We start from the raw sequence: 22,343 nt of genomic DNA, 5'->3' as shown, positions 1-22,343 counted from the left end.
TATCTGTGTTTCCCATCAGCCAGTGGTCAGTACTAGGCAATGTTTGACAAACTATACCCATAAATTATCCAGCTTCATAGATGCTCCCGTCCTGACTGCGCTGTAACCACACTAGTCAAAGTCTTATTTTATTTTTCTAAAGCAGGAAGATCCACTTTTATTTAGCGATTCTTAGTTTCATACAGTGTTCCCCTGTGGCATCTGGATTTATGATTTATGAGTCATTTCAGTCTAACTTGTGCACAGTAGCGTGGGAACTCAAATCATTTATCTGTCTTGGTTGACAGTGAAAAACAGCCTCAAACTATTTATTTTACCTTTAACCGTAAAGATCTTTGCATTTCAACATTTCGGCAGCTGAGCGGCACCTATTTAACAAGCATTTGCAGCCTGATTAAAATACTTTTTTAAAAAAACTAAAAAAAAAAAGTGCTAACAGTAATGATTGTCAGAATGGTGCTGGCGTTCATATATTTAATATTTCCTTGCTGACATTTTAAAACAGGAGCTTGTTAGAGGAAGTTTATGCATTTATTACTGCTCTCATGCTCACCAGTGTCATGTTTTTCCTACCTTGTTAAACCTCCTATTAATGAGCAGTGCTGAAGTCTCTACTAGGGCCTGCAGGCTGAGTCAGAGGGGTGTGGGACAGCCCAAAGGTGCCTGCGCTTTGTTGCAATTATGAAAGCAGCTTACAACTTCCGTGTGACTTTGATGTAATGAGGAAACAGTTTATAGGCAGCAGCGTATTTATGAGGTTCCCCTTTAATCAGATCAAGACGCAGAGGCCAAGCAGGGAGAGCGAGCGAGGGAGCGACAGAGAGAGAGAGAGAGAGAGAGAGAGAGAGAGACCTGACAGGCGAGGGAGCAGCGTAATGAAGTGCAGATTGTCTCTCATGAAACATCACATTTGTGCTACTTACTGGAGGGCTCGCTGAAAGAATCCAGTCAATTCTGTTTGGTCTAGGGGCGGAGCCCAATTGGAATAAGGTATAAAACTGATCTGCTAGGGTAGCTTATTTGTAAAGATATTTTCCCTTTCTGTGACAAGAGGAGTCTTTCCAACAAGGCGCAACTCATATTTACTTGCTTGATCAACTAATGCTTCATGCTGCGCCACTGCTTGTTCAGCTTGTGGGTGCCACAGTTGCAGAAATAACACAGGAGAGAATGGAGAGCTATTTAAAGGCATAGCTGCCACTTTCGAAGACAAAGACACAGTGCAGCTTATTTGACTGGGCGCTGACTCAGCTCCCGAGTACGTATATCACTGGCGGCGTAAATGAAATACAGCCGAGGCAAAGATGTTCAACATCTGTCAACATCTGCAGCACAGAATCACTTGCATATCAAGCATCCTGCCTTAGTATCCACCCAACTCCCTGCAAGTGACCACATCAACAACACAGCCATGTCCTCGTCCTGCTGGAGATCATTAGCAGAAGTGGACTGGGAACTCAATGTCTGTTTCAAAACTGATTCTCTTTGTATACACATCCAATTTATCCTAATCGCTGATGGAAGAACACATACTTCAAAATACTAAAAACAGATGTGTACTTATAATAATAATCGCTACATCTATTTACACTTTTACTTTAACACAAACCATTTCTATTTTTAATATCCGGCTCTAAAGCTTGTAGAGACGTCACTGACACTGAGGTATTGTTTTCATCTTTGATGCTGGTGGCTGTGTCAAAGATGCTGGTGGCTGTGTTCCTTCAACACAACTCTCCATGTGACCAGGTTCTTCCCTGGAAGTCATGTGCTTGTCTCCTACCTCCTCTAGTGGCACTTTGTATTTTAGCATCATGGGAACATATTCTTACTTAGCGCCAGTTGCTCCTGATGTCCCTGCGATGGACTGACGACCCGTCCGGGGTGAACCCTGCCTCTCGCCCAATGCCTGCTGGGATAGGCTCCAGCCCCCCCGTGACCCTTAACAGATAAACGTATAGAAAATGAAGAATGGATGGAGGATATTCTCTCTGTGTTGCTCAGTGAAGCATCAAGCTAATAAAACATTGGAGTTTATTTATAATAGCCTTAAATAATATAACATATTTGAGTTTATTTATGAAACACAAGGAGCTCTGATCTGCTGAGATGTTTAAAATAGTTTAAACTTTTGGTTTAAAGGTGAATATAAAACATGCTCATCACAAGCAGAACTTGAAAGCAAACACAGAGTGTTTGCAGTGGTTTTGGCTCGACGGTGCAGGACACAGCTCTGTGCCGTCATGTGCCATCGTTCCAAATCAAACTGCATCACATACTTTGCAGACTAACAGCACAGAGTCTGTTTTTAATTTAATAAAATGTGGCACTTCCAACATTTCTTTTCTAGTTCCAACATCCAGTATTGATTTTGGGGTCCCTTGGTCACATGATATTGAGGCCAGTGATTTTCAGTATATGATAATGCAATGGGGAAGTATAGTGGTACAGTGGTCAGCACTGCCGCCTCACAGCAAGAAGGCTCAGAGTTCGAGCCCCAGCTCCAGCACAGGATCTTTCAGTGTGGAGTCTCCATGTTCTCCCTGTTCCTGTGTGGGTTCTCTCTGGTACTCCAGCTTCCTCCCACAGTCCAAAGACATCAAGAGGCTGATTGATACTCTAAATTGACCGTAGGTGTGACTGTGAGTGTGAATGGTTGTCTGTCTCTATGTGTTGGTCCTGAGATGGACTGGTGACCTGTCCAGGGTGAACCCTGCCTCTCACCTGAAGGCTGCTGGGATAGGCTCCAGCTCCCCCCCCCCCCCCCCCGACCCTTAACAGGATAAGCAGGATGGATGGATGGAAAATGCAATGATTCTAAGATAAAAATATTCCTATTTACATATAGGCATAAATAAAATACACTGAAAAGAGGTTTACCATGCAATGCAAAATGTACTTCAAGTAAATATTTCAATTACTTAATGCACATAATCTTTAAAGAAATAGCTTTTCATGTACAAAATAATGGAAGCATTCTTTTGACATAGTTGAGCTCAGTTTTCTGTGGTAATTATAATTTCTGAAGAAACGTAATGACTTTAGTGAGTCACATCAGGCTTTAGTGACAATAATTGTTGAGGATGCATTACTTTTAGTGCTTTTGTGGAACTGAATGACAATAAACACATAAAACATTGCCTGCCATATAAACTGAGTTAAATGCCTGCTCATTTCCTGCACAGATGTTCTAATGTGCCTGTAAGTCATCGCCAGTTACTTAGTTTTAGATTAATTCAGCACGTGTAGGTTCCCAATGATGCTGCAGCTTAAACATACACCTATCCTCGCATCCATCGTTGTTCTAGTAGTAGTAGAAGCAGTAGTAGTAGTTTACCACTCTTTCCCCTTCTATGAGGTTTCACAGTAGTTGGCCTACTACTTTACCACAAGAGGACAGTCTTTCCTTGTGGAAAAGCATCGCTGCCAAACCTCCCGGACCCACGGCACAGTCCTGATCTCCTCTCTAGTTATGTGGCAGCTCCTGCGAGGCTGTTGGCCAATGCAGTGGCTCATCAGTCACCTGTTAGATGAGATCCCTTGAAAGAGCAGTACACGGAATATATTTTTAAAGGGAAATAAAAATTCAGCAATATATATATATATGTATACATATATATATATATATATATATATATATGTATATATATACATATATATATGTATATATATACATATTTATATATATTTGTCTTTCACAATCCCTACTGCTCCTCCTCATTCAGGCATCATAGCACACGCGGTTAGACAGTAAACCCGAACGTGTGTAAGAGTGCAGAAATGTTTGCTCTCTTTCTTAGTGGGATGAGTTACTACACAACTGGGGTTCAAGACCAGTTTGCAGACCTGTTGTGATGGGAGAAAATAGAAAGGTGGAAATATAAAAAGTAAAAAAGTCAGGCATTGACTCACAATCACGAAGCATTTAGCTCCAATGTCTGACTCATACTTCTACATGTTGACTTCATTATCTTTTTTTTCCCATCAGTTTTCTGTAACTCTGTGGTTAAGTTTAAGCAACATAACTGCTTAGTCACTCTTAAGCAGCTTGGTTAGGTTTACAAAACATTAACCACTTATAATAAAGCCCAAAAATCAGTGGTTGAAGTAGAAAAAAAGAGCCAGTGCTACATTATCAGAACATCAAATTAATCCAGTCTGAATTTCTTCAGTACATACACGAAACAGATAGATATCATGTTCATGAACAGAAATGTAATTATTTGCTGTGTAGACTATGACCACAAGTGGGCAGTATAGAGTCGCGTTCAATATGCTTCCAAAAGAGGACATTTGTCAATGTCCTGCTGTCCATAGGTTAGTATGCGCAGTATGGTCTAGAAATATCATCATTTGTTCAGGAACAAAACGTCCAACATGTTCATCGTTGTTAGGGATGGATTATTATCTGACAACCTAAAAAAAGGAAACCATTTATCCTCTTTGGTTCTACAAGTCATGACCACACTCCGTCTTGCTATAAAGGTCCACAGCATACAAAGAATATAAAACGATCACGTCAATATTGATCGTATTTTTTAATACTATTTAATTCTAAAATAGGTTATTATATATTATTGAATAATCGACCAAAACTATTACATAATACAAATCGGGGAGCAGCAATCACTTTCTCCTACATCATGTCCCTGGTTTTATAAAGTGCTGTTAGCTTATCAAAAGTGCTCATATGAAAGAAATTGTCACGGTAGATGCGCCCAAAGTAAATTGTAGAAGTGCTGATACTCTGAAGCAGTGAGTTCCGGCCCACATCGAGCTCTGGGATTTCATTTCTTGCACCTTCCAGGCAAACTTGTTTCTGGACCTGCTCAATGGGATCCGCAATAAGACGGGTGTTTGCAACCTGCAGCTAACCCGGTAAAACCTGTAAATATAATCTCTATGGCTTCCTTTCCTCTTTAAAGAATTCAGCACACACACACACACACACACACACACACACACACACACACACACACACACACACACACACACACACTAACTACCTTCTGCTTTCAGCCCACTGATTCAGTCTGTCTGTGTTATCAGCCCACTGACTCATTGCGCCTCGGTCTGTCCAGCTCATGGCCCTCTTTCTATTTTCATCGTGTCCTGACATGAAAATGTCATGACCTTATGTCTTGTGATGGACCACTAGAGATATATGTGTACGCGTGTGTATGTTTTTGAGTGTGAAAGCCCAATTCCACATGAAATGGTCACACTATTTGTCTAAATAGCTAAAGGAATCTTTTAAAAAAGCATTTTTGATAATCATGCAGATGAACTGGGACCCAGCTGGCTCTCGTCTATATCATCCAAATGTAGTGAGAGTTTGTAGGAAACTGGTTTTAGAGAGGAAACAGAAAAAGTGCAAATTTTCCTCCTGAAAGACGTTCATGACTGACCGCTAAAAAATAGATCCATATTAAGTTGTGCAAAGGAGATTTCTCTCATCTTTCCTTCCCTGTCTTGGTCTTGCCACTTCTGGTGTCATACCTTTTTAAAGCACCTGTACCTGAGTGTGAATCACCACCCACCATGCGTTCATTCATGGTGTGACTTTGTCAGAGTGACATTTTCAGACGTTTGATTTCAATTTAATGACGAGCTCAAGTCTTAAAAGATGTTTGGGATTTTACGGAACCGTTTCGCACTTATACTAAAGTGGTGTTGGCGATTATTGTGTCGTCAACCAGAAATCATTGATTCTTAGTTGCTGTAACGCTCCAAAAGTTTTGGAGCTGTCTGATCCTCATATTCTTGCTTTGCTTTACATCTGCAGCTTATCAAAGCTTCTCCACTGTGAGGACTTCGGAAGTTATCTTTGAGAGTGCTGCTTACATTCATCCTCGTCATCGTCGCGTTCTTTTTGTGGATGTACTGTATGAAGTGGTCGATGCCAGCGTTGTGGTTGTGTGACACCAAATTTTCTGCAAGTCAAGATCTTCAACAGTGTGCACTCATTATCGTGGGTCGATAGAGAGCACAAGCAAGGAAGGAGGAGGTGTTTTTACTGAAGTTTTTTCTGTCAAGATGATAAATGATTGTTCACTGAAATTATGCAAACTTGATTATTGATCATTGATTATTTATTTTTATTTACTCGTTAGAGGTCTGCTTTCATTCTATCTAACACTTGTCCACACAGAGAATAAACCCTTTGGAATACAGCATGATATGCTAACTTATTTCTTTTATTCAATATCCATCCATCCATCCATTGTCTTCCGCTTATTCCTACATTAAGGGTCGCGGGGGGGCTGGAGCCTATCCCAGCGTCAACGGGCGAGAGGCGGGGTTCACCCTGGACAGGTCACCAGTCCATCACAGGGCCAACATACAGAGACGAACAACCATTCACACTCACATTCATACCTACGGTCAATTTAGAGCATCAATCAGCCTCGTCCCCTCTTGATGTCTTTGGACTGTGGAGGAAGCTGGAGTACCAGAGAGAACCCACACAGGAACAGGGAGAACATGGAGACTCCACACAGAAAGATCCTGAGCTGGAGCCCGGACTCGAACCTGGAACCTTCTTGCTGTGAGGTGACAGTGCTAACCACTGCACCACCATGCAGCCTTTATTCAATATGTGCCCTTTAAATATTTCCTTCGTATTTAAATCAAGCTGTGTTCAGAAAGATTAAAACCAAGAACAGCTATTGTTGGAGCGTTTGTTTCACTCTGTGTAGCAATTACACGCTTGAGATCAGCGACTGCTTATCAGACAGAAATGCTATTAGTCTTGTTTATGGGGGAAACTGGGTGACTTTCTCATCAGGAAGTGGATTCATGTGAAAGAGGAGAGAAGGTGAGGTATACTATCGGTGAATAGATGGAGGGGGAGCCATGATTACCCTGGATATGAATGGCAGTAATGAGGTCACTGAGTGTCCGCATACCCACTTGTCAGTCTGTCTTTAGTTCATTGTCTGCGAAAAAATTGATTTGCAATCCATAATAATGATAATAATAATGTCACAGCCAAACCAAACAAACTGTATAATGGGCAGCTGCAGCCATTATAATGAATAACGGCTATGTTTTATTTAGGTGCTTGATAAAACAATAGACTATCATCATGCATATTGGTGCACCTGAGCCAGACAGACACGTCATTTATCCTATTAGCTGCAGAAGTGCTTCGGTCCCTCCGCCATTTACGTGAAAGGGTCCACAATTCATGATGGATGCGCGCTTGAATATGACCCTGACGCCAAATCTAACGGCTGCATTACTGTTCGCTCTTGCCCGCTTTGTATCCTCTCAAATGTTATTTATTTCCACCACTGGGAAATTGCAGTCCCACCACATCAGAGATTGGAGGAATAGTGGGTATAGGTGTTAGAAGGGCTAGTGAAAGGAGGGATGATTTCAGGCACAGTAGTATTACAGGTGGGGTACTTCTGGATGAGACTACTGGAAATCTCTCCTCACAAATTTCAGTCTTCCATGTTGTAAATGCTAATGTTACTTTATAAGAGACAGCCCAACTCGATCAACATTCATTCAAATTTCATTTGAAATGTATCAGAGTTAGCTAAGAGGGTAGTCGACCTCTAGCAGCTCAGTGCCTCCGTTAAGACTTTGACCTCTGACCTTTTTTCCCCAATGTTTGTACTCCATTTAAAGCGATTTCCACAAGGTGTTCCTGAGATATTGTATTCATCTGAGGTGTCAGTGACCTTTGACCATCAACATGTTGTCAGTCCAACCTTAAACCAGGTGGTCATTTGAGCCAAACTTAAACTTACATTTATCAACACGGGAGCCTGTGAAGCTGGCGGCATTTTGCAGGAGCTTCTTTAAATTATGAAACCCACCAGAATCCAAACACTCACCTGAAGTTTTTCTGAGCTGTGTTAGAGCCGCACATTCGGTGTGCTGGGCAGTGCCAATCTGTATATCTATACCTGCCTCTGCTTGTCTCCAGTAGTAACTACAGAAAAGGTGGAGGTGACTGAATCCACTGCAAGGCACAAAATAAGAAAATGGTGAATGACAGTTTTAGCTCAAAAAAGAGTCGTTTTTCAACGTATACTCGCTTGTTCTACCGAGGAAAGTACCAACCTATAATAACTTTATATAGTCCAAATGACTGAGATGATTAATTAACATGCCGTGTTGCTAATTACACCTCTCTGAAAGCACTGTATATGAATTATACATAATAAAATAGATTCCATATTAAATGAGGAAGACACCAGCTTCCGAGAGAGATGGATACACGTGTTGAATGGAGCACTGGCGCCTCTCTTGGACTGTCTAGCTACTCACAGAGAGGCAGAACTCTGCAGACACACAAGGCCCACGTGAAAAGGGAACATGTGCTGGACCTAGTAATAAGAGATTAATTAGCCTCCCACTGCTGAGGTGCAGTGGCGTCTAGAGATACGCAGCATCATTGGCAGTCAGCAGCCAGATTCTGCAACAAAGAAAAGGGGGGGGCGACAGTGAGGAAATTTTAATCTCTTCCGGCTGGAAACATGAATAGAATTTTTATTTATATCGAGCCACTTTTCATTCCCTTCATCGTTACACATTAGTGCAAACAATTTTCTAAAACTAATAGTTTTAAGATGTTTACTGATCTCCCATCATTTCAAGCAGCCACTGAGCCAATTTCATTTCAGCATTTTGTGAACATGGACAAACTTGGTGGACATGTTCTTGAGTAATGAAATGTGTAACTCTGAGCTGGGACTAGATTCCAGAGCTGTTCAAAACGCATGGGGCTTGTGGTTACATCATTTCCTGCCTCGTTCATGAGATTTTAATCCATTCTTCACCTCTTTTCATGAAAGATAAAACAAACGAAGCTGTTCTTTTTCTGTTCTTAACTCAGTTGACAAGCCCCCCCCACCCACCATAAATTTAATTAGTCAAATGACTGTGACATGTGATGGTGACGTGAAGAGTCACTTCCTCTATGTCACATGGATTTCATAGATTCTCTCTCTCTCTCTCTCTCTCTCTCTCTCTCTCTCTCTCTCTCTCTCTCTCATGGTGCTGAAAAAGCTGCAGCACTGCCCTGCGTCACCGTCCAACCACATCAAAAGAGATGAAAGAGTTAAGATGCTACATAACTCACAATCCCAAAGCAACACAGGAACACCTCTGATAAGTGAAGCGTGCTGTTGCCATGGAAATGTTTACCTGCTCTTGTTCTTACTGAGTTCCTGCAATCGTTTGAGAGAATTCTGGCTGCAGAAATCGGATTTTCTTTTATGATGAAAAATGTTGAATATTTTTGACATTAGAAGTTGGTTTGGAAATATCCTTAGCGGTGGTTGATGCTGTTTAAGTTGTTCCTTTAATCTTTATGAAGATGTATTCTGCTCGTGCCAGATCTATTATTTGAATGACTTAATTCATCCGCTGACTATTTAGCTTGGTTCCAGGCTTTAAACCTCAATATCAGGACTGTCAGTGAAACAGCAAAAGGAGAAATTTTCTTTCAGAGCCAGAGCTGCTGTATATAGTGAGCGGTCACTGTTGACACCACAGCTTGCAGCGCATGATCTTCTTTTACAAACTTTCAGAATACGTCATCAGCACCATGGCAACAATGACATACTGTAAAGATGCAGACATCTTGCTTGTCATCCTGATTTAATTGTCTCATGTTATGCTGCTCCAGTATGTCTAGAAACTTTGTTTTGGGTTTTTTTGGTTTGTCTCATGTCATTGCTAATGTGAACTCTGTACAGTGGGTTAAAAAAATGGAACAAATTGTGCTTTTATCAATTCAAACTGAGGGCATTTTATTTTATCTAGTGACGTGGCTCTCCATCGTGCTTACGGCAGTGCACATGATGATAGCAGAAAGTCAGACCTGCTCCATCATGCATGCTTCCTTAGCCCAGGCTTCAACTTTCCACCAAGTTTTATGATTATTTGGTATTTTGTGTAAAATTCTGCTGGCAGACACAAACACAAACAAACTAATAATAACTAGTATGACAGAGCTTTGGTTGTCACCTGCTTCTCCTCACTACAAAGTTGTTTGTGGACACGACTTTTATTTTCTTTCTCTACTTGAAACAGAATGACATCGAGGCGGATGTTTGCTAGGATTCTTTTTTTGTGTTTCTTTTTCTGATTTTCATCTGCAAAAAAAAAAAAAGCCAACTGTTTGGATTCCTGGCTGCATTATTTGTTCCCTCCATCTCATCTCAGCTGTGAGCTTGATAACTCCAACTTGATGAAAGTTGTTTGAAGGAGAAGGAGGTGGTGCGTGAAATCGGTGGAGGTAAAATCTCCAAGTGAGTTCACCCAAGACAGCTGACTTGAGAGGAAGCAATTTCTGTGATCAAGTGAGGAATCTGCGTTATCTGGCTGTTCGGCTCTGATCGCTGATGAGTGAAAGGATCATTTCTATTTTATTTCATTGCTATTTTTTATTTTATTTAAAAGGGACAGTGCATATTAATGAACATTTCACATGTAAACATGCCAGCTTCTAGCCAAAGGCTATTTTACAGCCGTCGTCCCTTGGCAGGTTGGTGTAAAAGGTAAAAAGGAAGAGGCAAACGTATACTACAAAAAGAAAGAGAAAAAGGGAAAGGAGAAAAAAGGGGGGAGGAAGAAGAGAAAGAAAAAAAAGACTTGCAACAGGGATACATTACTCCACTCATATGGAGACCAGGATGGTAAATGTGCTACAGTGAAGAGCAGTGAGAAACTACGAGGTAGATCAAAGCGAGCATATGACAGTATAAAGTGCAGAGTGAATTGCTAAAGTGCGATTCGCTGTATGGTTGGTAAACAATGTTCGTCGAGATAATAGGATATTAAAAATACAAAGGATATGATCATAAGAATTGCACATAGCTTTGATATACTGTGTATGGTGTAATAAATGTAAAATGTCAAGTTGCCCATTGTCTGATTATAATCGTTTTAATAAGTAGCTAATTCATGTGTGCAGTGATGCGCAAATGTCACTTCCTTTGTCCACTAGGTGGCACCAAAGAATACAAACTGACTGTACATAATGTTGCTGTACATCAAGCAAAGATAACAAGTGAAACCTTGATGTTCAAGATGTTTGGTACTCTAATACTTCCTGTAACTACAAAAAAAGCACCATGCTTGGACTTTAATCCAGCTTGTAGATGTCCTCAGGCTAAGATTTTCATCAAATTTGTGAATTTTGGAAAAAAAATCTGACAATGTTAAGTTAAGTCATGACAGTTTCCTGTTCTGTGCCAATAAGGATCTGTTTGATTCACTTGGAGGAATATGCCAAAGTGGAAAAACAAACAAACAAACAAACAAAATGCCATTTCCTTACGCCACCAGATGGCGCTATGAGTTATCTGTCTGAAATTGTAATGGGTTCCTCCTTGATCCATATGACAGCACGCCACAGCATCGCAGTTACGCTGCCAGATGAACAAACTGCAATGAAAACATAAACTTCTCAAAGAAGATAATAATGCACATAGGAGAATATTTTCTGATGTGAATGTAAATATAATATTACTATTATTCTATATTAAATTATTACTATAATAAACTACAATAACTATACAGCATAAACTGAACCTCATTATAAATGGCCTTCAGTCGTTTTTCTCTCACAATGTTGCAGTTGCCATGCTTGCCTCTACTTTTTATTGTCTGTTGTTGCATCAAATTACTATCTGCACCTCATACCTGCACGTGTTCATTATGTTATGATGCGTAAGCATAATTCTCTATTCGCGTCTTAAGTAACTGTACTCTCAAATGATAACAATGATTATTGGAGTTGATGAAAGTAGGCCAGCAAGTCAGGGGCCCCTCTTAGCATCTACCATCGCCATCGTCATCTCCAGTCGTTGAACTGTTCTCCAATCATTTGTCAGTATTAATCATGCTGCACATACAGTGTTGACAGTTTCTCTTCAGCTTTATTAAAGACAATACTCCAGGACATACTGTGATGGCTTGTATTTGATTTTTAGAAGGAGAGTGACAGCAGCATTGATGAAAGCCTGGTTTTCACTGGAGTGGATGACTCTCTGAGTGATGTTTTGATCTTCAGAACCCAGCAAGGGTCACACGCTTCCCTGGAGACAATTTATAGCAAATAAAAAACAACGCTATCCTGACTGTGACGGATGAATACATAAAAATGACAAGCTTGCTAAATTATTGTCAGTTTCCAGTGGCTGATAAACTGATGGGGCGGTTGTTGAATGGAGTGGTGGATGTGCGCGTATTTATATCTTTTCTTTCATGTGTAAGAGGCTTGATCAAATCTATCTGGCTGTATCATTTGCAGTAGAATTTTTAAGTTCAATTTATGTTAAAAGGAGGTCAAAGGTGCAACCTCTTGTATGAATATGTATTTGGAACATGAGTTACTTCCAAAGCTAATTTAATTAAAAGCCTCTTTACTCTCTCCTTTTCCTTGTTTTCCAGCTTCTAAAATCAAAAGCCACTTCTGTTGAGTTTTGGTACATATGTAGGATAACTATCTTAGTTATTTTCACTGTACTGTATATCAAATGTAGCACTTTTTTTCTTTCACACCTGCAGCCTTTAGTCAGTTTGAATAAAACCAAGTGCATTTGAGCCCCTTGGTGAGATTCATTTGGTCTGGTGTGAACACACTCACTGCACTCTGGTGCAGAATACTACAAACAAACAAACACATATTTATCCATATATTCTTACTTTATATTCATATATATTTATTTTAATTGGTCCAAGTCTGGTCCCAAAAGAACTGTGCAGGAGTAGCTTAGTCCTGGCGGTGAGATAAACAGCTCCTATACCTGCATGCTGGCTTTCTTGGACGTAGCCTGGTAAAAAAAAATGTGTATGCGCACATGCATGTTAAAAAAAGAGAGAAGAAAATAAAAACTAAAAGTATGCAGCGGTCCAGATTCCTGGACTGTCTTCCTGTATTGTCTTCCCACTCATGTAGAGTCAAATCTCTCAACTGGATCGCAGGGATGTGTTTTGGTTTGGTGTGTGAACCCTCAGCAGCTCATCTGGACCAGAGTCAAGGTGTGAAAAATATTTTGGATTCAATTACTGCCCTCTGTTTACTTTTCTCCTTCAATTTCTCCCTGCTGATTGTACCACTTGGCTGCTTCTCCCATACCGCCACGGGTAATAGGCCACTAGAATATATTCTAGTTTGTACAGATGCAGTTCTCAGACTACAAATTCTTCAGTACGAAGAAAGATATTGAGCTTGTCAAAAAGGATTTTTTCCAAATAACTGGATGTTAAGATACTTCATCATCATTTACTCTTTGTGAACACATGGTCTGAAGTAGCTGCACAACAATATGTGCTGGATCCCTTGGACTGCAATGTGCTGAAAAGGAGATGTAATATTTTTTGTTTGTCTGACAAAGACTAGAACTGCATGACAGGATTGCAGTAAACCCATAAACCACTAGTCGCAATGTCCTTGACCTTTGACTACCAAAATCTTCTAGATCATCCTTAAGTCTTGGATCTTTCGTCCAAATTTGAAGAACTTACTTTGAGGTGTTTCTTCAGATTTCACAAGAACAAGAATAAGATTGACAGATGTATGTAGAACAGAGAGAAAACCCCTTTGTGCTGCGGGGGTCATAATAAACACAGCAGCTGTTTGGCCACCCTGGGACGAATTAGATCTTTATGATGCATGGACAATGTTGATTTTAAAGAACTTCTATTGGAAGTTTAAGCACAACATCTTCACACGTGTACGCACACGCATGTACGGACACACACACACACACACACACACACACACACACACACGCAGCACTTTTAATAAATAAATCTGTGTCCTCTGTGACCCATTCCAGCACCCATAGTGTGTGTGAACTTTGTTTAGAGATTAATCTTTTGCATGAGTGGTGCCACCACTTGTTTTTATAAACCTACTTTATTAAATGGAACAGATGGTCCAAATATCATAAACTGCACTGAGCCTTTTATCCTCGCATGCAGAACAAACGGCAAAGAAGAAAAGGAGCTAAGACCACGATGACTCACTTGTTTGTGTGTGTGTGTGTGCGCGTGTGTGTGTGTGTGTGTGTGCATCTGTGAGCTTGTACCAGGTATACTTCCTGTGGGGACTGTAAAATTGTTTTCAAAGTCTCATTGTAGGGACTCTCCACCTTCCAAAATGTAAATAATTAAGTTTGAATGTGAAAACTTGGTATAAGTTTAAGTTTGTGTTTAGATAAGTTGTTCTCTTCAATGATAGGAACACAGCAAACAATTTAACTTCATATTTAACATCACATTTCTGAGGGTGACCTTTGACCTAACAGAGACACTTTTTACCCCGGTCTTCAGTGCTGGTGATTTAAGCAAAGCATGAGTTGAGTTTATGACTCATTTAGAATTCCTCTGGTAGAGGAGAAGAGAAGAAGAAGATACCATAAGAATCTCAGCGGTGGGATTAGCATACAGCGTTTCTTACACGCTGGCTCTGTGTCTGACCATTAGAGGCCAACAACAACAACAACCTTGGAACTGATGGATGTCACACTGACAAAGAGGATTTGGACGAAGAGAGAGAGACGAAGAGAAAGAGAGAGAGAGAGTGACAGAGAGAGAGAGAGACAGATAGCGAATCAGTCCAACCTGAGCTCCAGCTGAAAAGCATGACTCAGAGAATTAAATCTGGTGACACATTTGCAGCGATCACATTCATACAAATCTTATCACTTTCAACCACTGGTTTAATATCAGAATGTAAATTTGACTTCCAGCTCTGCTCTGACGAAAAAAACACACCTATGTTTTTCCACTCTATTGACACGTCGACTGCTAAAAAGAGGCTGAATGGTTGTTTTTAGTCCAGTATAGTTACACATGCCAGCCTTCGTGCTGTAGTCCATCAATACAGTGGTGATCTCTGCGGGCCCACGTCTGAGGAATTGCTTGGGAAGTTGCTTGAACAGCAGCGTGAACTGCAGCCAATAAACCCACGTCGCTCACATTTTGATAAGGGTACGTTTTACCAGAAATTACGCTCCCTCAAAATGTCCTGCATACAGAAACAACCCAGGAACAAATCACTTTGTAACAACATCAACCAAGTGTGAAGGAGTTTCCTTCACCGACTGCAGCAAGGCAGTACACACACAACTTCTGCATGTCCCTGCCCTCAAGCTTTTTTTTTATTAAAGAAGGTAACTCAGCTGCTGCCAATAAAAAGGTAACGGTACCTCTAGTAAATAAAAGAAGCAAATTTAAACACCTATCAAAGTAGCTGATCAGATTTGAATTTCAAATGAAGACCGCCCCCTAACATTGGGTATTCCATGAATGTCTCTTAAATATATCAAATCAGACTTGTTTTAAATGAAGGGACTCTCTTCAGGGAATCTTCATATACGTTCACTTGTGGGGCACAAAGTGATGCAATTCACCTCCACACATTAATTCTGGTAGCTGCTATCACACATGATGGCACGAACAGAAATGTACAGTCTCGAGTGCTAAATTTTCATCTTTGAACCATCCCCTCGAGATTTTGAAATTCTTACCATTTCCAATATTTTTTTTTTTTAATTACACTAACTTCAGCCTGGATACTTTCAAATTTTAAGGAGTGCCAGCGCCCCCCCCACCGGAGATCAACGTGCGCTGCAGGCACAGGGAGACTTCTGAAGAATTTCAGTTCCTTCAATTCACTGCCTGCAGGAATAAATGGGGGTCAACAGAGTGGCAGGACAGAGCAAGTGGATTAACTTGCTGCCACACTTCCTCATCAAGGAAACTTTTGTGATACTGGTAGATTTGCATACAGACTCATTGCTTTAATTTCAATTAACCGGCAAACGCGTCTGAGGACTCTTGCTTCAAATGCATCTACAAAGGGATATCCAAAGAGGAAAAAAGGAAAAAATAGAATTGAACTCAGCACATATGTGGTGGGGGGAAAATCAAAAAGTCATTCCAAAAAGACATATCTGGAGCTCTATTCTATTCTACTCTATTCTATTTTGTTTGCTTTTTGGAGCAGACATAAATTACCCTGCATGGCTGGTCGTGTGTGCGTGTGTGAGTGAGTGAGCGTGTGTGTTTGTGTATAACGTGGTCTTGGTTTGAACTTCGTCAGCTGCACGCATACCCTGGCTCTGTGCTACAGGGAAATGTGGGCGTTGTGTCTGCCAGGCCTCTTACACTTGGCTTGTCTACATGCATTACTCACACACACACACACACACACACACACACACACACACACACACACACACACACCACAAACACAATGTAAACACACATTTTACACACACACACACACACACACACATCATAGAAGCACAAAGTCAGACTCACATGCATAATAAGACAAACTCAGCGACAGAGCCATAGTAGATTTTGTTTGACTAAATAGTTAATATTCAAACTGGTCAAGCCTGCCATGCAGCCAGCAGCATGATAGCATTAGCCTCTGTAATTCACATCCCCTCCTCTGTCTGTCTGTCTCTCGTTCACTCTCTCTCTCTCTCTCTCTGTCTGTCTCTCTCTCTCTCTCTCACACACACACACACACACACAACAGTCAGTGTCTCCCTTAATTCATGGGTCGCCCTGCTGCAGCAGACTCCTGAGACTCAAATTCGGAGTTGTTCAGTCATGTTTATTGAGGTGACGTTAATGCAACAGTGCTGCAGATCTCTCTCTCTCTCTCTCTCTCTCTCTCTCTCTCTCGCTCTCTCTCTCTCTCCCTCTCTCTCTCTCTCTCTCTCTCTCTCTCAGTCTCAAATCTCCTATCTCCCGCAATCTTGCATCCAGTAGATGGCCTCATTGTGCCTCTGTGTGCATGCCTGCTGGCTACAAGTTCATCTCAGGACAGCGTGGCACCTTAATTTTAAGCTTCTCTTCTCTCTTATTATACCTTCAAAGGGATCATAGTATTAAAAGTTTTTGTCAGTTCCGGTCAAGTGTCACATAAGGGGAAGCAGCTAAAGGTTGCTGTGACATGAGTTTCATGCAGCCTGTTGGTAAATTTCAAAGCCAAATATTAACGCAAAACTAGAAAAACACTCGATTGGCTTCAATTTAACGACACGCACGTACTGTTTTTTTTTTTTTTAATTATTACATCACATCTGGTAAAACTATCTCGCATAGTGTCCTGTAATGTGTGAATTTGCACGGTGAAGCCTCCCTGGATAGATGGAGCAGTTGTGGCAGAGACCGTGGCGCACAGCAGCAGGCAGCAGCTGAGCGGAGAGAGAGGAGCGCGCGTGAAAACGTCTCAGAGAGAGTTTTATTCCCATCACTCACCTCCGGTAGGTCAAACCGCAGACACATCACAGGGTATCTGAATGTTGCACAAGAAAGGATGACCCCCTTAAAAAGAGAAATTAAAGCACAAGGACCAATAAAACACCCGAGGAGCGCCGCAACACAGGGGAGCGTGACTGACATCCCATGGAGGAGAGCGCAGAGAGGGTGAGCTCCTTCTCCCTCACTTGGTACCAAGATACAAGTTGGATGTATGGCGAAGTGATGCGGATTTTTGGGGGACATCTTACTTTAATTTACCAATTCAATTAGCAGAGCTGCTTGTGGATTAATTTTTTTTTTGTTGTTGTTATTGTTGCTGCGGTTTGTGAGAGGGAAGCGTACGCAGGGTGAAACAAGAAAATATATTTATAAAAATAAATAAATAAATAAACTGCCCTGTTTCAAAGGAGTGGATCAATCCAGGAAAGAAAATTTAGGAAAAAAAAAAAACACCTTTTGAATGTTTTTTTTTTTTTTTTTTTAACTGATCTGTCATTTTGCCGTATTCATATTTGCACGCAAACTCAACCAAAAGAAGAGGGGGGAAAATATGAGCTGGCTGCAGGACGACAGAGACATTATAAAGAAGGACATCCTGAGTGTGATTTAACATGCCTGCTCCCGCTATGAAAATGGACCGCTGAGACTTTTTGCTTTTCTTTTCTTTTTTTAACTAACCATTCAAATGGAAATGTTGGTTGGCGACCGAGGGAGCTGCGTTCAAAGAAAATAAAACTAGAAGTCGAGGTGGATCAGCGTCAATAGAGGCACCGATATAATCCCACGGAAACGCCTCGAGTACCATTAAACAATCAGATAAACGCAGCGCGCAAACCATCAATCGCAGTTATTGATGAGGGGGTATATAAGGCTAATGATTGGCCGAGCCTCTGTTTACTCAACAGCTCTCCAACTATATGGTGTGAAACTTTGGCTGAGGGCTTGACGGCTGAAGCGAGAAGAAGAATGACTTTTATTTTCATATAATATCCACTGCTGCTTTCTACTATTTTATATCTGCTTGGAAGAAAATAACTGCAACTGGAAATATTCATCCTCTTCAATCTAGAATGTCTGCTTGCACTTATGAGGGCATTTTTATGGGAATGTCTCAAGAGATCCTTCTGACATAGATGCAAGGATGGTGGTTGTGACCAGGAGCCTATGGATGACCCAGTCCATGGGAGAGCTGGTGCCGAGACAGTTGACCTCCCCACCAGCTACACCGTCCATTTAAAACCCTTCGCCAGAGAGGCACAGCTGCAGCAAGCTGGGGATGTGATGGGGTGACTGCTGACACCCCCTCCCCTCACCCACCCCCTCTCTCACATTATTAGCAGTGTAACATAAACAATGGATCGGAATTTCTCAACGGTTCAAGATGGCAAGCAGCTGCTACCCGAGAGAGACTCGTCCAAGCGTGTGCTGACAGGATGCTTCCTCTCCCTCCTCATCTTCACTACGCTGCTAGGCAACACGCTTGTGTGTGCTGCTGTCACCAAGTTCCGACACCTGAGGTCGAAGGTCACCAACTTCTTTGTCATCTCTCTGGCCATCTCTGACCTCCTGGTTGCCATCCTGGTCATGCCGTGGAAGGCAGCTACAGAGATTGTGGGGTTTTGGCCATTTGGCGCCTTCTGTAACGTCTGGGTGGCGTTTGACATCATGTGCTCTACTGCCTCCATCTTGAACCTGTGTGTGATTAGTGTTGACCGTTACTGGGCCATCTCCAGCCCGTTCCGCTATGAACGCAAGATGACTCCTAAAGTAGCATGTCTGATGATCAGCGTGGCGTGGACCCTGTCAGTCCTCATCTCCTTCATTCCTGTTCAGCTTAACTGGCACAAAGCTCAGACCACCAGCTATGCAGAGCTGAATGGAACATACCCCGGCAATCTGCCCCCTGACAACTGCGACTCCAGCCTTAATAGGACCTACGCCATCTCCTCCTCCCTGATCAGCTTCTACATCCCCGTGGCTATCATGATCGTCACCTACACCCGTATCTACCGCATTGCCCAAAAACAGATAAGGAGAATATCTGCCCTAGAGCGAGCAGCTGAGAGTGCCAAAAACCGTCATAGCAGCATGGGGAACAGTTCCAACATTGAGAGTGAGAGCTCATTCAAAATGTCATTCAAACGAGAAACCAAAGTCTTAAAGACGCTCTCTGTCATCATGGGAGTGTTTGTGTGCTGCTGGTTGCCCTTCTTCATCCTTAACTGCATGGTTCCATTCTGTGAACCAAACCTGCCGGACGTAGCTAACGACTTCCTCTGCATCAGCCCCACCACCTTTGATGTGTTTGTGTGGTTCGGCTGGGCAAACTCCTCCCTCAACCCCATCATCTATGCCTTCAACGCAGACTTCCGCAAGGCCTTCTCCATCCTGCTGGGCTGCCACCGGCTCTGCCCGGGAAGCAACACCATTGAGATAGTCAGTATTAACAACAACATGGGCGCCCCTAATTCAAACCCCAACTGTCAGTATCAGCCCAAGAGTCACATTCCAAAAGAGGGCAACCACTCAACCGGCTGCGTGATTCCCCACAGCATCCTCTGTCAGGAGGAGGAGCTACAGAAGAGGGATGGAAGTGTTGGGGAGATTGAGGTAGGAATGGTAAACAATACCCTGGAGAAACTCTGCCCAGCCATCTCTGGGAATGTAGACAGCGATACGGAGGTCACACTGGAAAAGATCAATCCCATAACACAGAACGGACAGCATAAAGTTGCGTCAGGCTGAGAGGGAGCAAAGAGGGATCAGAATACGCCAAGGCATGCATGGAAGGAAAAGCTTACACAGGAGGACAGCATAAAGAGATACAGGAGATCTCTACGAACATGCCTGACAGCAACATAGTGAGTGTGCTATATTCAGGACTTTAAGACTGTCAACAAAAATCTACATGGAAAAACCTTCAGAATGTTATAAAAGTAAATGCACTTTATCCTGGATCTAACTATCTGCAAAATACTGTCAGCATTTATTAATGAAATTGACACATTTGATGATAAATGTTGATCATGTGAATATTAAAGCAGAGCACTATGTGCACATGTATACATTTTTTTTATATATACAGTATATATATATATATATATATATATATATATATATATATATATATATATATATATAAAAAGATGTATACATCTGCATGGGTATCCTGTACAGTACTGACACTATCTTGGATGGACTTAAACACAGTATATACAGTGGAGGAAGATGTAGTAATATTAGCAAAATGTCTTGTATAGGTAGGTGCTTTGTACGTGTTTCATGGAAGAGAGAGCAATGTGGGTAAATTGGTTTTGGTAGAGAAAAGCTCTAAAGCTAAAGCTATTTTTTATTTCTCCTCAGTACATTTCTAACAATAATCATACTGCAGAATCAAAACACCTCTCTTGCAGCGGTAATTTATTTGACTTCAAATTCCCTGACATGCCAAATCCACAAAAGCCAAGAAAATCTGTACTTTTTGTTTTTTAATGCCGTTTTCCGGTGATGATGGGATTTCATCTCGATATCTCATGATAAGAGGCTTCACTATCTCATGTAAACGATATAAATTAACGTGGATAACAGAAGGTTATTGTGAGATCTCAAAATGACAAAATAACAGTATAAACATGAATTGCGAGTACAGCCTTCCTCTGTGTCTGTGCAATGCATTGACCAAAAAAAAAAAAAAAGCACTGGCAAGAAATCAAATTAAGAGTAGAAAAATAATTTGACTTCAGTAACAAAAGGCCTGTTTCCATGTATCTAAAAGACCTCTCCATATCATCTGGCTCAAGACGGAGAAACCAAAGAGAATAGAGAAAGTAACTCTTTACCTCCCTCCCTCATACCCTGATCTGTTCCATCCTCATTCTTGCTCACTTGGGACGCGTCAGGCTGCTGCACCTCCCTGTCTCGTCTCTAGTCACATTAGTCTGTCTCCGCTCCCTGCCACGATTTCAGTAAAATCTCTTCCTCCCCTTATCACTTTAGAATATTCAACCTCCTCCATCTGAAAAGTAAATCCTCAGAAAAAAATTCGGAGTTAAAAATATGGAAAACAAGTATTGAAATATTTAACCGTTTTTGATTTTTAAATCTAATCTGTTTTCCGCAAATGAACTCCACATTTATTTTTTCAGTCTGCCGCCGTCTCATCGGCAGTTATCCATTTTGAATCTTTACTCCTTCTGCTTAAAGTGGAACTAATGATTCTATTTTTAGTACATGCCATTAGCCCATAATTAAAAAAGAATGTATGTCTGTAAATTAAAACTCCTGCACTTGGACAGGGGAGGCAGAGCAGCAGCGTTCACTCAGCTATAAAGCAAGTGACACTTAGTGACCTTTTGCAAACTTGCAGATATCTGATTTTGTAAATTGCTAATGCTGGGAGCATTGCTGTGCTGTGGCGGCGATGTGGAGCACGCATGCATGCGTGTGTTTGAGTGAGTGAGTGACCATCGTTCTGTATGTCAGGGTGGAGTTCAACAAACCACCCTGATGAGAGTTATAATTGTATTCAAGATATTATTTAATTTGTTGTAAAGCTACCACAGTAACTTCCCAGAAGAAGAAGAAAAAAACAGTCCAAAATATTGCCACTATATATGGTCACTTACCAATTTAATAAGCAGACAAAGGGAAATGGCTAATGCAGCATAATACATTACTCTTGATGCATTTATTTTAAGGGTTATTTTAGAGGCTGTAGTCGTGAGTCCATCTCAACTGTATGTATTTACAAAATTATGACGAATATTACAGTGAAGGTTTTAGAATTTAAAAAAAGCATCTGTACAATTGGAAGTTAGTCTTTTCAAACATTGCCTCTTTTAAAATGATCAGGTTTATATTTTAGCTCCACTCCGAGTACTGATAGTATTTCATATGTTCAGTTTGCAATAAATTGTTTGAAGTTCGATTTCATAGGTGCCATATGGAAAATTGCTCACTGGCTGGTGCCTCACACTACCAAACAAATAGGTGGCAACAAGACAAAAAGAAGAGTTCAGCAAACACATACTGCTGGTACAATCTGGTACCTTTTAAAGTATGGAGTGATGGAGTTGAAGCATTTTAGG

At 41.3% G+C, this 22,343-nt stretch overlaps 1 protein-coding gene across 1 annotated transcript; it reads left to right on the top strand.

Moving 5' to 3' along the window:
- The first annotated feature begins 16,745 nt into the window (after nucleotides 1–16,745).
- Nucleotides 16,746–20,336, top strand: drd1b (dopamine receptor D1b). The gene has a single exon (XM_086225996.1). It carries the CDS (start codon nucleotides 18,610–18,612, stop codon nucleotides 19,999–20,001), a length of 1,392 nt encoding a protein of 463 aa, XP_086082122.1. The 5' UTR covers nucleotides 16,746–18,609; the 3' UTR covers nucleotides 20,002–20,336.
- Nucleotides 20,337–22,343: the final 2,007 nt, after the last annotated feature.

The sequence above is a fragment of the Aulostomus chinensis genome, chromosome 15 (genome assembly GCF_037954235.1).
Source record: "Aulostomus chinensis isolate RoL2024-O1b breed Wild chromosome 15, RoL_Achi_v1.0, whole genome shotgun sequence".
NCBI classification, from domain to species: Eukaryota; Metazoa; Chordata; class Actinopteri; order Syngnathiformes; family Aulostomidae; genus Aulostomus; species Aulostomus chinensis.
Note: the sequence above shows the minus strand (reverse complement) of the source record. Positions and strands in the feature narration are given on the sequence as shown.